Genomic DNA, 12,692 nt, shown 5'->3' on the forward strand with positions numbered 1-12,692 from the left:
TCCAACTTCTTTGTTGTGGATTTACAAAACTTTCATTCTTTTCGACACTCAAGAACAGCAAACATCCTGAAACCACAGGGAGCCAAAACTTTAGTAAACGGTTCTTTTTATGAAGTAGCGCTGTTTGAATGCATTGTAGACCTTCTTAAAAAGGGACACACACACACACACACTGACAAGCTGATGCTGTGTGGTCCAACAGAATAAACAATCCTGGTCTGTCATGGATGCGTCCTCGGGGTCCTCTGCAGACTGCGGTTGAGAGTCATACTTGTACAACAACACATGTGCACTCATTCAAATGGGTCACTTGGTAGCTCTCAGGCACTCACACAGACACACTTACACTTCCACATCTCAACATTACGCCTGCCACACCCAGTCAAAGTCTAGCAGCTTGTTTGCTAACCTCTACAACAGGATGATGTGTTTCAACAGCAAGCACGACAGCGTTAGAAGTGCACATGGCCGGCAGAGTTAAGTAAAACTATGCAGAGAAATTTAAAAAAAGGGGGCGGATGCTTTCAGAAGCAGCTTCATTTTATGGGCAATTTTATGTGTGAGTGAATGTACATAAAGCACAGTACACCAAGGAGTCTTAAAGAGTCCATAACCTTCCCTCAAGATGTGTTCACTACGGTCGTAAATTAGATGGATACAAAGAAACCTGATTACTGATAGATGAGCATGAGCATGAGCAACATTCTGTCCAGAGCAAATCATCGTGAATCTCCTTCTGCTGATGTACAAAAAGAAAGAAATGTGACAGGTGAGGATCACTTACATGTTAGCATATGCAGAAGTCAGATGTGGACTAGCCTAAATCCTCACTTTAAATGCAGATTATTTTTTTTACAAGGCAAAGGGTAGATGAAAGAAGGTTTACAGCGCAGCCACCAAACAAACCGAACCGCCGTTTCACATTAGCATACAACTCTCATGTGGTACGCTTAGAGGAGTCAGTAGTTCCATCCGGTGTTAAAACACCGATAGATTCTATGTGGTCAGAAGTGATCGAAAACTGGAACGAACTCTGTATCTCTCTGCTATTTTACTCCATGTCGGCGCTCCGAAGCAGCGCTCTCGAGGCATCATTTCAGCTGGGAGGTGACCCAACACACCGAGTGGATCTGGCCTTTAAGTGGCTTACACAGACCTGTGAATCTGTTGTCACAAATTTTCCTTTTGCCAGTTATCTTCTTGGGACTTGCCTAACCCTCTGAGCTCCTTCTCCCTTCACCTCTTGTGAATCACTTGTTTTGACGCTTTTTCTCTCTAAAACACATCTTGGCACAAAGAACATTAGAAGACCACTAGCGCAGCGTGACGTAGTCGTACGTCTCCACCCCGATGAACACAGCAGACCAAATGCTGTCAGCAAACAAGTCTAATTAGAGGAGGTGCTGCAGTGTGGGTTGATTAAAAAAAAAAACAGTGAAATGAAGGTGGTTTGATGTTAAATGCAGTGAAATTTGGCTGCAGAGATTTGGTAAGAAAAAAAAAAAGGCATATTTCTGAAGCCTTATGTGTGCCGGCGGGGTTATGATCGGTCACTCACTTGCGTGTTTGTCTGCCAGAGCGATGAGTGTGCTGGAGATGTCTCTGCGCCGGTAAAAACACACCACTTTGGCCTCCACATTCCCATTGGCTGTCTGCAAACCAGAGACAATCAGCGTTACCACGGCAACAAGTTGCGCCGGACCCACTGCCTCGACAAATGCACTGTGCACACGCACACAAACAAAAAAGAAAAGATTTGAGGATATCTTTTTAAAAAGAAAAAAAGAAAACTGTCAGAAAACCGAGAGGCACTGAGGCGATCATCAGAATGAAAAAAAACTGAATTAAATAAAACACGTGTGGCAATGATCGGGACAGTCTAATGTTGGAGGTTGTCTGTTAATCCCATAAGATTTGTTTCTAATACTAATATATTGAGAACTAGAAAATGCATGGCTGTGTTTTACTGTACAGCTGAAAAAGTCAAACAAAAACTCAGTGTAAAACAATTCCTTTTTTTGCTGAATCCCTAAAATAAGCATCATTTTCTCCAAGTGTTTTTCATCAGTGACAGATGTTTCTCTTCACCACGAGAGGCCAAACGCGCTGGATAAGGAACTGAAATGAATCGCACCAGTGAGAAGGATTGCATCATTTACATTTGATTTCGTTAGTTGCCAGATAGTTAGAAACCAATTTTCCAATTTTCCTGTTCGGCGTTTCAACAATAAATAATAAAAAAAAATAAAAATAAAAAAAGGGATCGTTTCAGGATAAATTTGCAACTGCAAATTGCATTTAGAGGAAAGTAATTAGTATAATCATAAGTGATGCAACAAAGCACCGCAGAGTTAAGAGTTTTGCTTTGTGAATAATTACATGTGCATTCAAGTTACGTCCAACAGGAGACAAGAGAGGATGATAAAAGAGGTGAGACGGGAAAATGACACAAGTGGTGTCCAAGCAAAGTAAAGACATGTCTGGTAGGACAACATCAAAATCCATCAATGTACAGTTTAAATATGTGATAGAATTATTATTCCCTGACATTTCTACGAGCACTTCCCTGGAAAAGTCCCCATTTTCCACGATTCTGTTCAGATTGCCGAACAAATTAAATCATCAGTCCACGAGAAGCTCCTTTGATAACCACTGATCTAGTTCACCGCCTTTAAGCAAAGCTGTCAAGCATCAACTAACTGACAAACTTGACATCTCTGCACAAACAGACATGCTGACTCAACTACTGCATTTCTGTTTTTGGCAGCTGGACGTTGTCGAGATTTTCCCCATGCCTCCTAAACCTGCGTGTAAGTCCTTATTAAAGAGAACCCAAGAGATCCCAGAGGAGCACGGAGACTGACGGCGACAGGCAGAGTCGAGGGCCAACTCTGAGATCTGTGTCAATCACATTTAAACAGCCTCCATATTATCCTGCGCAAGATCGGATCAGGGGACACACAACAGGCACCTGCGGCTAATCTGCAGAGACTTTTCATTTTGCTATGATTGAGCAAAGTACAAAATACCAGGCTGAGCTGGACGCAGCCACTTCAGTAGCAATATCAGCACAATAACAATTTTTTTTTTTGGGGGGGGGATTAACTATCTGAAACACACAGTGGTAAACAGAAGAATTGAAATGGGACACTGCAATTTTATTTTACACAATAACTAGAACATAGTAAAAAGTATAGTGCTGGCATATCAACAGTCTCAATTCTGATTGGTCATTAACCATTTTATCCCATAAAATGGGACAAGATACAAAGTCACTTGTATCTTAATGAAATAATGACAATGAATGACAATATAAGTTTTGTTTTTCCTTTTAACTTTCTTATGCTGGGGTAGACATCCAACAATCATTTTTAGTCTGATTAACATGCCGATTCTTTTCTTCATTCAACCGATTAATAAATAAAGTTTAAAAAAAGTCAGAATAGTAATAACATTTTTTTTTTTTCAAAAAACAGTGTTGTAAACAGCTTATTTGGTCTTAAGCCTGATCGTATCCCATTTGCGATCATACAAGAGCAGGAAACTTCGCAAATCCCCTCTTTTTAAGAACGAGAACACAGGAAGCCGACGCTGAGCACCGACAGGGACGGTGAGAGATACTGATCCGTCTCACGGCACCTGGCAGCGTGTGTGGGATACATTTTGCAGCTACAGCAAGTGAACGTTCTTTCCTTGAAGCTGATGTGTTTGGAGAAGAGGAAAAAATAATTCGAAAAAATGTCCGACTAAAGAAAAACGAGTGACTCTGAAAAAGTCGGGCCAGACAGGTGGTTTAATCACATCTCCACATACAACAGTGAAGGAAGGAAAACCCCTGAAACCAGAAACAGGGACACTCAGTGGGTCTACATGATGAGATTAACTCAATTATAGCTATAGTTGGGTTATGCTCCTTATCTGAGCAAGGGTAATTATCCTTTGTTACATGGTGGTGAATGAATCGAATCACTGGCACAAAGCATGTCATACCCCGGTACGATAAGTGGAGCTGTACCCATTTTAACTATACATAACAGAGCCACTTCCACTTGATGCCTTCACCAACAACAATAAAAGGCATTCAAGAAAGATGGCGAACGAAGAGCAAGATGAAGCTACGTCCCTCTACATTTGAGCTGGTTATAGCACAAACACGATGCACAGCGGCGCATTCTCCATCGCGTTGTTTATTTCTTTCTGACAGTGGCGACAACAACAGTAATATCGTCTCCTTCGACTTCCGGGTGACGATCCCGGGAAAAAATCTCGAGCATGCGCAGAACGCTCGAACTTCAGGGACGTTCAGTGGGCAATCGGATCGAGTTATCCTGGGGTCTTAATTCGATCGCAAGTAACCCGATCCGATTCGATTTCTTGTCGGATTAAGCTTGTTACATGAGCTGAATGACTCAATCTTATTGTAATTCAGCCATTAATCCGATCCGATTGCCCGCATGTAACCGCACTGACTGATGCACATGGGTAGTGGAAGCTGGCCCATCTTGTTTGATCCAATGGAAGACCTACAGTAGTTCAGAACTCTGAAAAAAGTTCACGCTTGACCAAACAGAAAGATGTCCGAACACATCTGGCCGCAGACAGGTCAGGGTGCTCATTCCGAGTCTAAAACGGACATGTGAACATTAGAACTGGCCCAAAAAGGCAAGCTGGTAGGGCAGTATGATGCTTTGGGAATGTTCTGCTGGGAAACCTTAGATCCTTCATGTGGCGGTTACCTTGACAGGTACCTCTTGCCTCAACTTTGTTTCTGACCAAGTACACCTCTTCGTGAAAACTAGATTCCTGATGGACTGCTTTTTACAGCAGGATAATGGAACCTGCCACGGCAGGTGTTCATTCTGTTAAGGTTGATGGGTTGAACATGCACAGTTAAAAAGTAAAAAGAAAAGGGGACTTGAGAGTGCGTTTTATTGGAGGCATGAACATCTGATGTACAATGGTAGCATATGTGCTGCATTCAAGGTTAGAAATTCAACCTCAGACACCCACTTACCTTGTTCAACTCCTCTATCCTCCTGATCAGCAGTGGGTTACTGGATGAGTTCTCGAAATAAACATAATCTGCAGAGGATCAGTAAGAGAGGGGAACAGAAAGAGAGAATGGAAACAGAAAGAATAAGTTGAAGGAAAAAAAAAATAAAAAATGTCAATCAGCATTATACGGCCAACCAAATACACAGGGTGTCTCCATTAGGACACCATGACAGCTTAATTAGTTAACAGGAACGTGCAGCAGACACACAAAATGTTGGTTTAACTTGATTAGGCTAATTTCATACACAGTGGATCCTATTGTAGTTGCGAAGTCTGACTGAATGAGATGTTGATGCGTTAATGCGCACACACACACACACAACAAATCTGGCTCTCCAACCTTCCATTCAGGCTGCAAACCTTGTATTTCCTTCGCCCTCATGCTTTCTTTGTCTTATCGCTCCATTCATTCTCCCCCTGTGTGGTGTTGTTTGCATGCACAGTGTGTCTAAATTTGTGTGGGTGTGAAAAAGAGACTGCACAAGCGTTACCATGTGTGTGCATGCATGTGTGGCTCCTGGCGCCACTCCAGGCCCATTGGAGGCTTAGCTCTCACCAGGATGTCCCCACAGGCCCCGGTCTTGGTAGGGTGCCTGGTCTTAGCCCTGCATGTGTTTTGGCTGAGTGCTGTCAGATTATACCCCACACTTGGTAAGTTGCCTAGTTCTGAAGCTATCCTCCCGTCACCCTGAATCCGTCCCTTCCCATCCCAATGCTTCCCCCAGGTCCCGTCTCCTTGACCAATGAGGCCAGAAAAATCGGCGAAAATTCCACCAGTTTTACCACAACAAACAACCAATTGCCTTCAATTCCTGCTCTTCCGATATCCAACAAAAACTGGTTTAGGCATGTACCCATTATGTCAGCACACTCAGGATGTGCACAACAGCCAAAACCATCATGCAGAGCTTTTACAGCCAAAATTAAAGGAAATCCACACACAACCACTGTCAAAGCAACCATCTGGAATTTTCTGGCATTTTCTGAACTTAGCTCCGAAATAAAAACATTCAAACATGTTGGAATAAGAATTGTGCAAAAACACAGTGAAGAATAAATAAATACAACAGTTCAAACAATTAGAACAGAGTCTGATAGCAGAGCTATTTTCAAATCAGACTTATTCATACTGCATAATATGTCTGCTGACCTAAACAGTCAAACAAAAGGAAATAAATGTCTTCTATGCAATGACCAGTGACTGATTACAACATGTTTAAACACAAGTTAACACTTGTTGTAACCAACAAAGCTGGAGTGGAGAGTTTACGGAGATATTTAGAGGGATTTCTTCTATGGAACTCTTTCACTACTGAACATCGCTACGATATATGAAGAGATCGTCCCATCACATCCGTCACTCTGCATCAACCTGTTATACGACACCACCGTAACTCTGACATCTTTGTCCCACTGCCGAGTATCGAATAGGCCAACTTAAAACTTGAGCACCACGGACACAGAAAATGATCACACGATATCCAGGTTTGTTTGTTTTCAAACACATGTAAGACAGCAGTCTGGAGATCAGGGGTTAAAGAAACCAGCTTGAAATGTTACCCTTTAACTTTTTGAATTTGGCAATAAATGCATAACTGACTGGGACAAACCCTAACCCTATCTCTCAGAGCTTAAGGTGACGAAATGTCAGAAAGTGTCTTAAAAAGCATAAATCTTCAGTTGTAAAGCTCTTGAACCAACAGATGTTTGGCATAATTCAAATGCAAGACAATTCAATTGTAATTCACCCATCGACTTGCCATGTCAGCAATAACATGACCATATGGTTAGCACCATTACTCAACAAAAGGTTAAGGAAAAGCTAAAGTATCAAAGAACCCCCATCAGAAACTCAAAGACAGGGATGGGTCTCATGACACACGGTGGGGACAAAAACAGACTCTGAAGGACGCCTTAACAGGACCCAAAATGCAATGTGACCATTTCAAAATGAAGCACGACCACATTTTGAACGCTGCGAATTGCCGCGACACACTTGGAACTCTTTCTTGGTCGCTAACAGCTAGTCTTCACCTCCATTTGAAAAAGGTGGGATAGTGGGCACAACTCTCGTCTCCCGTTCTCCTGGCTCAGAAACTTGACTCGCCAAGAATGGAATCAAGTTTAAGATAAACAGGAATCCTCCTTCTGCCAGCTCCGATGAGAAAAAGCACAAACGGGGAGAAAATGGTTCAGTGTCAGTCAGTGGGTTGGTTGAGTGTTGGAGTTTCCACCATGTGAGGAACTGATGCCTGGTAGAGAGCAGGCTGGAGAGGAACTCAAAATGAGAGCAACTGAGAGGGAGAGAGGGCCTGTAGGCACTGAGCAGCGTCGCTCAGTCTCTCCATTTCCCATCAGCCCTCCCGCTGCCTCACCCTGCGTGCATTCACCCCGCTCTCCATCCCCCACTCTTAGCATCAGCCAATCAGTAGGCTTTGGTGGCTATGATGTCATAGTGCAGTCAAATTTTGTGTGAGCCAATCAAGGCATGTTCCTGAGTCCCTAAAGAGAGTCTTTTGGGCAGATCCAAACCAGGCCATAGAGAGAGGCAGACAGACTTTGAGAGGCAATAGTGAAAGAGGGAAAACGAGAACTGATAACTATTCAGACAGAAAGTGGCTACATTAATTGGTTGAACAATTCAAATGAGGGTAAGTCTAAAACTGAACGGATAATGGAAGTACGTTATTACAAATAAAGCAAAGAACTCACTGGAAAAACATACCAGTCCATAACACAATGAAGTCACTGACATCCAACCGCATCCATGTACAATAAAGTCATACATATTTCACATATACTTAACTGAACAAGAAGAAACTGTTTCGATCAGAGTTTTTTCAAAAGTCCAAACGCTGTGGTTTGCCAAGCATCTATATGTGTCACCCAGACCAATATCTGCCACCTGAACCTTCTTAAAAATGCAATGTAACCAAAATCCAAATGTCTGTTGAGACCAATAAACACTCTATGGTTTGGGTAAAAAAATAAATAAATACAGTCTATATTAATATAGTCTTTGTCTCTATCGTCTCGCCTCTGTTAACATCAGCAAGTTGTCAAAAGATGGATTGAAATACTGGTGTGAAATATGCGCTGCCAAACAGATCGATGGTTAAACATGTCAGTTTTGCTGTGGGGACCTTATTAAAATGCACATTTTTCTACTAAGCCTTAAGCGCCGCTACTCCGATGCAGTGGCTTGGAAATGGTATGGGCATTTTTCACAATTATCAGGTGTTCTGTACTCCAAATAATTCATCAAGAAGATCATAATAAAGACCAATCGATGCTATAAACAATAGCTGGGACCCTGTTGGTATGTCAATGAAAGACAGTCCTGCTAACATTTGACGATTATCTGATTGAGACAACAGAACCCCGTTCCTGCCACCTGACACTCCAATTGAGCAGTTTTCCCATATCATAGCTGCAACACAATATGCACACCAGCAGCAAAGCCTCATGGAAATGCACCCTGTGGAAAAAAATAAAATAAGGTATGCAGGACATTCAGAATTCAGATAGTGAAGCTTCAAACACATCCACTTGGAATAAAGTACTTTAGATAGATTATGAGCGGAATGAAAAAGGGGGTGGGTTCAAGCAACGGAAGGAGGCAGAGAAAAGAAGAGCTCGAACATGCGCCCACGCTCGCTCATGCACACCTACCCTACTGAACAGCCCACACCCCATCCAATGCCTGCTCACACACTCTAACTGCGAGGTGTGTCTGTTGTCATGAGCAGCAACCGCGGTGAAGACTACACCTCAGACTAGTACGGATGGAGGTTTCTATGGTAATAGCAGGTAATTGAGTATTCCGAGATCAGCCTCACGTCTCTTTTTTCCCCCCCATACTTTGATTGCAGCCACATCATCTCTAAACACCTGACTTGACAACAAAAATATAAAAATCTGCAGCACATCGAACACTACATCAGCAATATATCGATCAGTGTGTCTATATTTACCTTCCGAACAGCCTCTATCAACATCTTCTGTGGTTTGGCTGCAGCAACAGCTGCACTTTGTGGTTACTCGTATCTGACAATTATGCAACAAAATTGCACAGCATTTCCACAAATCCCATTTCCTCATACATCCGTTTTAAATCGATACAGATACACAAGATTTGAAATCCCAATCATCTTTGTTTCTGCCAAGACTAAGGCATCTAGCTCTTGGCAAATAATGTTTACTGTTACAGACATATGTGCCATTTGGCCTCTGGAATAAAAATGATGGGGACATTTTGTTGACTTTATGTAATTGCTGTCATGCATCTGTCCAACTGGCTGTCCTGAACTTGGCAGGAAGGAGCCCAAGATTTTCACTCCGAGAGTACACTCGCCAGACCTCCAGCAGAGACAACTGCTGGTGTGGGAAATTAACACCATCTTTCAGCCAAGCAAAGTATGAGCACTGTCAAAGTTTGAAAGTCAATCAGTCGGTTTAGTAGTAAATAGTACAACAATCTCAAGCACTTGTGAATCATAAATGGCAGCGTGGAGAAAACCCTGAGCGGCCACAAGAAATGCCCACTAACACCCATGGTTGTCACTTTTTAAGCAAGTAAATACAACAAGACATTTAGAACATTCTGTACAAAATCTGTCCCACACCAACAGCCACAGTAGAAGTATTCATTACCAGGACAGCAGCTCGAGCTCATCTTAAAATAATAATCTGAATCCCAGAAAAGGGATTGAATCATCTTTTGCACACTGCAAACCTTCTGCAAGTCAATGCTAGTATTGGTCCTCGTTTCCACGGGAAGTGGATGGGCTGCATTCCAGTTGCAACATGGTTTTGTTCTGTTCCTCATACGGTTTTATTTCCCCCCCGGAAGCATTTTATTTAACCATCTTAACTAGTCGTATCATGGTGAGTAAAATCCCATATTCTGTGGTAGCAAACTGAGGACTAACTCACTCACCCTCAACTCATAAAAGGATCCAAGCTGCTGAAAGTGTTTTTATCCACAGTTAAAATCCTCCGATCAGTTGATTTCTGGTCCAATGTAGCCAGTTATGTTGCCGTAGCGACATGGCGCATGGTCGGGATCTTGTCCAGCTCACCTCGTCTCTACAGATTATTGAAGCTTCTGTCAAAAAGAGACTTGGAGTTAAGCACCAAGTCACCTCTGGGACACTCCCGAAATGTGCCATGAGAGAACCACAACGCTGTGTTGGCCAATCGCACAGTTTTGGCGACTCACTTTCTGTATTATTTGCAGAGATCGGCTGATATAAATCTTTGGCTGATGTTTGTCTGAACCTCCACTGAGGCCGCTCGGGTCTTCTGAGGTCAGTTTGATCTGAGCAATAAATATTTGCAGCAAGTCTCTGGGACACTTTTAAAACAAAAAAAACTCCGGTCCAGCGTCTCTACTTTTCCCACCATTAAGACAATAAAACAGATGATGCACACCGGCCTATACAACCATTTTTCCCCGTTGGAGGAGGAAAACGCGCCGCATGCACCGGATGAGTGGCTTGTGGCCCGCACGGCAAAAAAACAAAGACATCAAGGCCTGAGGAGCCAGCTTTTGTCCACTACTCATTCAAAGGAAGTCAATGCCTTCCCAAGATGGTCCTGCATTGTCTTGCAAATTTTTGCAGCCATCTCTTTAAAGGCTGGGCTTTGTTTTGACACTGGGCGGAATTGGTCTCAGGAAAAGCCCATGTGACTGATCTTTAAATTATTTGTTGTCCTTTTTATCTAAATGATCATTTTGTCCGTGGAAGACGAATTTAACATCATGTTGATTCAGTAATGGGATTTTTTTTTTGCGCGTCGTGGTTTCAGATTCATTTGGGCCAATTGGGACTTCAATAATCACTTCAATGTTTCCCAGAAAAAGAAGAAACAACATGATAAGAGTGAAAAGCTGAGTTGCTTTTATTTTAATCTAATCAGCCTAACGGCAATACAACAGAGCAGAGGTCATAATATACCATCTGAGAGCCACAAAGTAACATCATAATTAACTTTTTCACTGCAACAGGAGAGAGATGGAAGGAAATAAACTACATTTGGCTGGTGAAGTGTTAATTTTCTAACCCTTCTGTGGACATAATCCCGTTCTCACGCAGGTAGGCCTCATTTAATTTCACTAAATAAAAGGACTAAGAGATTCACTCCAGCAGCGTTTCTGATCCATGTGTGCAGGTCGAGGAGAGTTGCAGCACTCGCCTGTTTTCAAGCGACAGACAAGCATCGGTCGCCATGTATTCAATTAGGCTGCTTGACCACGACAAGCACAATTATGCTCCAAGTAAATTCATTAATAAAAGGAACTGTCCCACGAGTCCTTCTACCCGCCACCTGCTTTACAGTTCAGCTCCATGAGGCGACACAATCTCAAGTTATTTTTCATCCCCTCACCAAATCCTTAGGCAACCAAACTATCCCCCCAAAAAAATAGAAAAACATTTATTTTGGTTTTTAAAACCACGGAGCAGCTACAGTAACTTTGACAAATTACCTACATGGAGTGAATCAGAGGATATAAATGAGTGGGAGGGGGACTCAGGAATCTTCAATAGGAATTAAGAGTAGTTGACACTCTGGTTGTGGATGTGTAAAATTACCTTTAAGCGTGCTGAGATATCTCCCTTCTTGCCCTTTTGTTTATCAGTTGGTGCAATCGTTCCCATTTCAGCTCTTATAAATAAGTGTCGCCTTTAACTTTTTGTCCCAGTTGCCTCCTCTTGCATACGCTCTTTGATGCTTTTTGTTAGTCTTAAGCGGGTTTCCTCACGTCGGTGAAGTGCTCATAATGTTACTTATGCGAGCAGGCAGACAGAACAATAGTTGAATTGCACGGAAAACTTTTAGAATATGCTCGCCGTTACCTTAAATATATGGGAACATAATTCGCATGACTTCAGGTGCATCGCTGCGCTGAAGTAGTTGTTTTGGTTCGTGTTTAGTAACAATAAAGACACACAAAAGAGGGAAATTTTTCAGATAGACCATTAGGAGAACCACTACTCTTCATCACCATTCTCCTCTTCACACAGTCACCATCATCATCTGGGAGGAACAAGCGTCTTTAGCTTTAGGGAAATAAAAGAAGGCAAGGAAAGGCGGACCACGCTCTCTATATACATAAAAGAGCCAACGTGAATCATGGCGAGTCCGCCACCAAAATTACGTAAAGGCTCTAAAATGTTACCCCCCCAACCTTACCTCCAACCCGGTACATGTTCGCTGCCATGACTGCCCCTGGTCCCTGGCTTCCTCTCCAGGTAGAGGGGTGGCTCTCTTCTCTCTCGCGCTGCCGGAGCTGTGTTAGCACTGCCGCCGCTGTGTGTTGGAAAATGGTGGATTGATCAATACGAAACAGACTGGCCAAGAGACCTTAAAGAGACAGTACACCTTTTTCTGAACCACAACTTTGGCGGTAGTAAATGAGGACAAGCAGTGTAACAAAGAGCCACTTTAATTTCGCTAATTTTATTACCTTTAAGTTGCACCGGCTTTTTTAAAATCTATCAACGCTGTTATTTTCATACCTACCACATAATAAGCTCGTTACGTCAATGGCACGTCCTAAACCAACCGTCCTGCTTTAAATTTCGTAACTTGGTTCATTTTTTCATGATTAGTCAATTGGTTATTTGCCAGTT

General features: G+C 42.5%; 1 protein-coding gene across 2 annotated transcripts in view; it reads right to left on the bottom strand.

Annotated features, from left to right (window-relative positions):
- The window catches only part of mta1 (metastasis associated 1), a 35,745-nt gene extending 23,369 nt beyond the window's left edge, over positions 1-12,376 (bottom strand). For both annotated transcript variants that reach the window (XM_072365367.1, XM_072365366.1), the window contains exons 1-3: positions 12,253-12,376; positions 5,015-5,082; positions 1,559-1,652 (exon numbers count right to left, since the gene is read on the bottom strand). In XM_072365367.1, coding sequence (XP_072221468.1) covers positions 1,559-1,652; positions 5,015-5,082; positions 12,253-12,280 — 190 coding nt within the window. In that variant the 5' untranslated portion in view covers positions 12,281-12,376. The remainder of the gene's footprint in view (positions 1-1,558; positions 1,653-5,014; positions 5,083-12,252) is intronic.
- Positions 12,377-12,692: the final 316 nt, after the last annotated feature.

This window comes from Leuresthes tenuis, unplaced genomic scaffold (assembly GCF_036924035.1).
Source record: "Leuresthes tenuis unplaced genomic scaffold, fLeuTen1.0.hap1 SCAF_15, whole genome shotgun sequence".
NCBI classification, from domain to species: domain Eukaryota; kingdom Metazoa; phylum Chordata; class Actinopteri; order Atheriniformes; family Atherinopsidae; genus Leuresthes; species Leuresthes tenuis.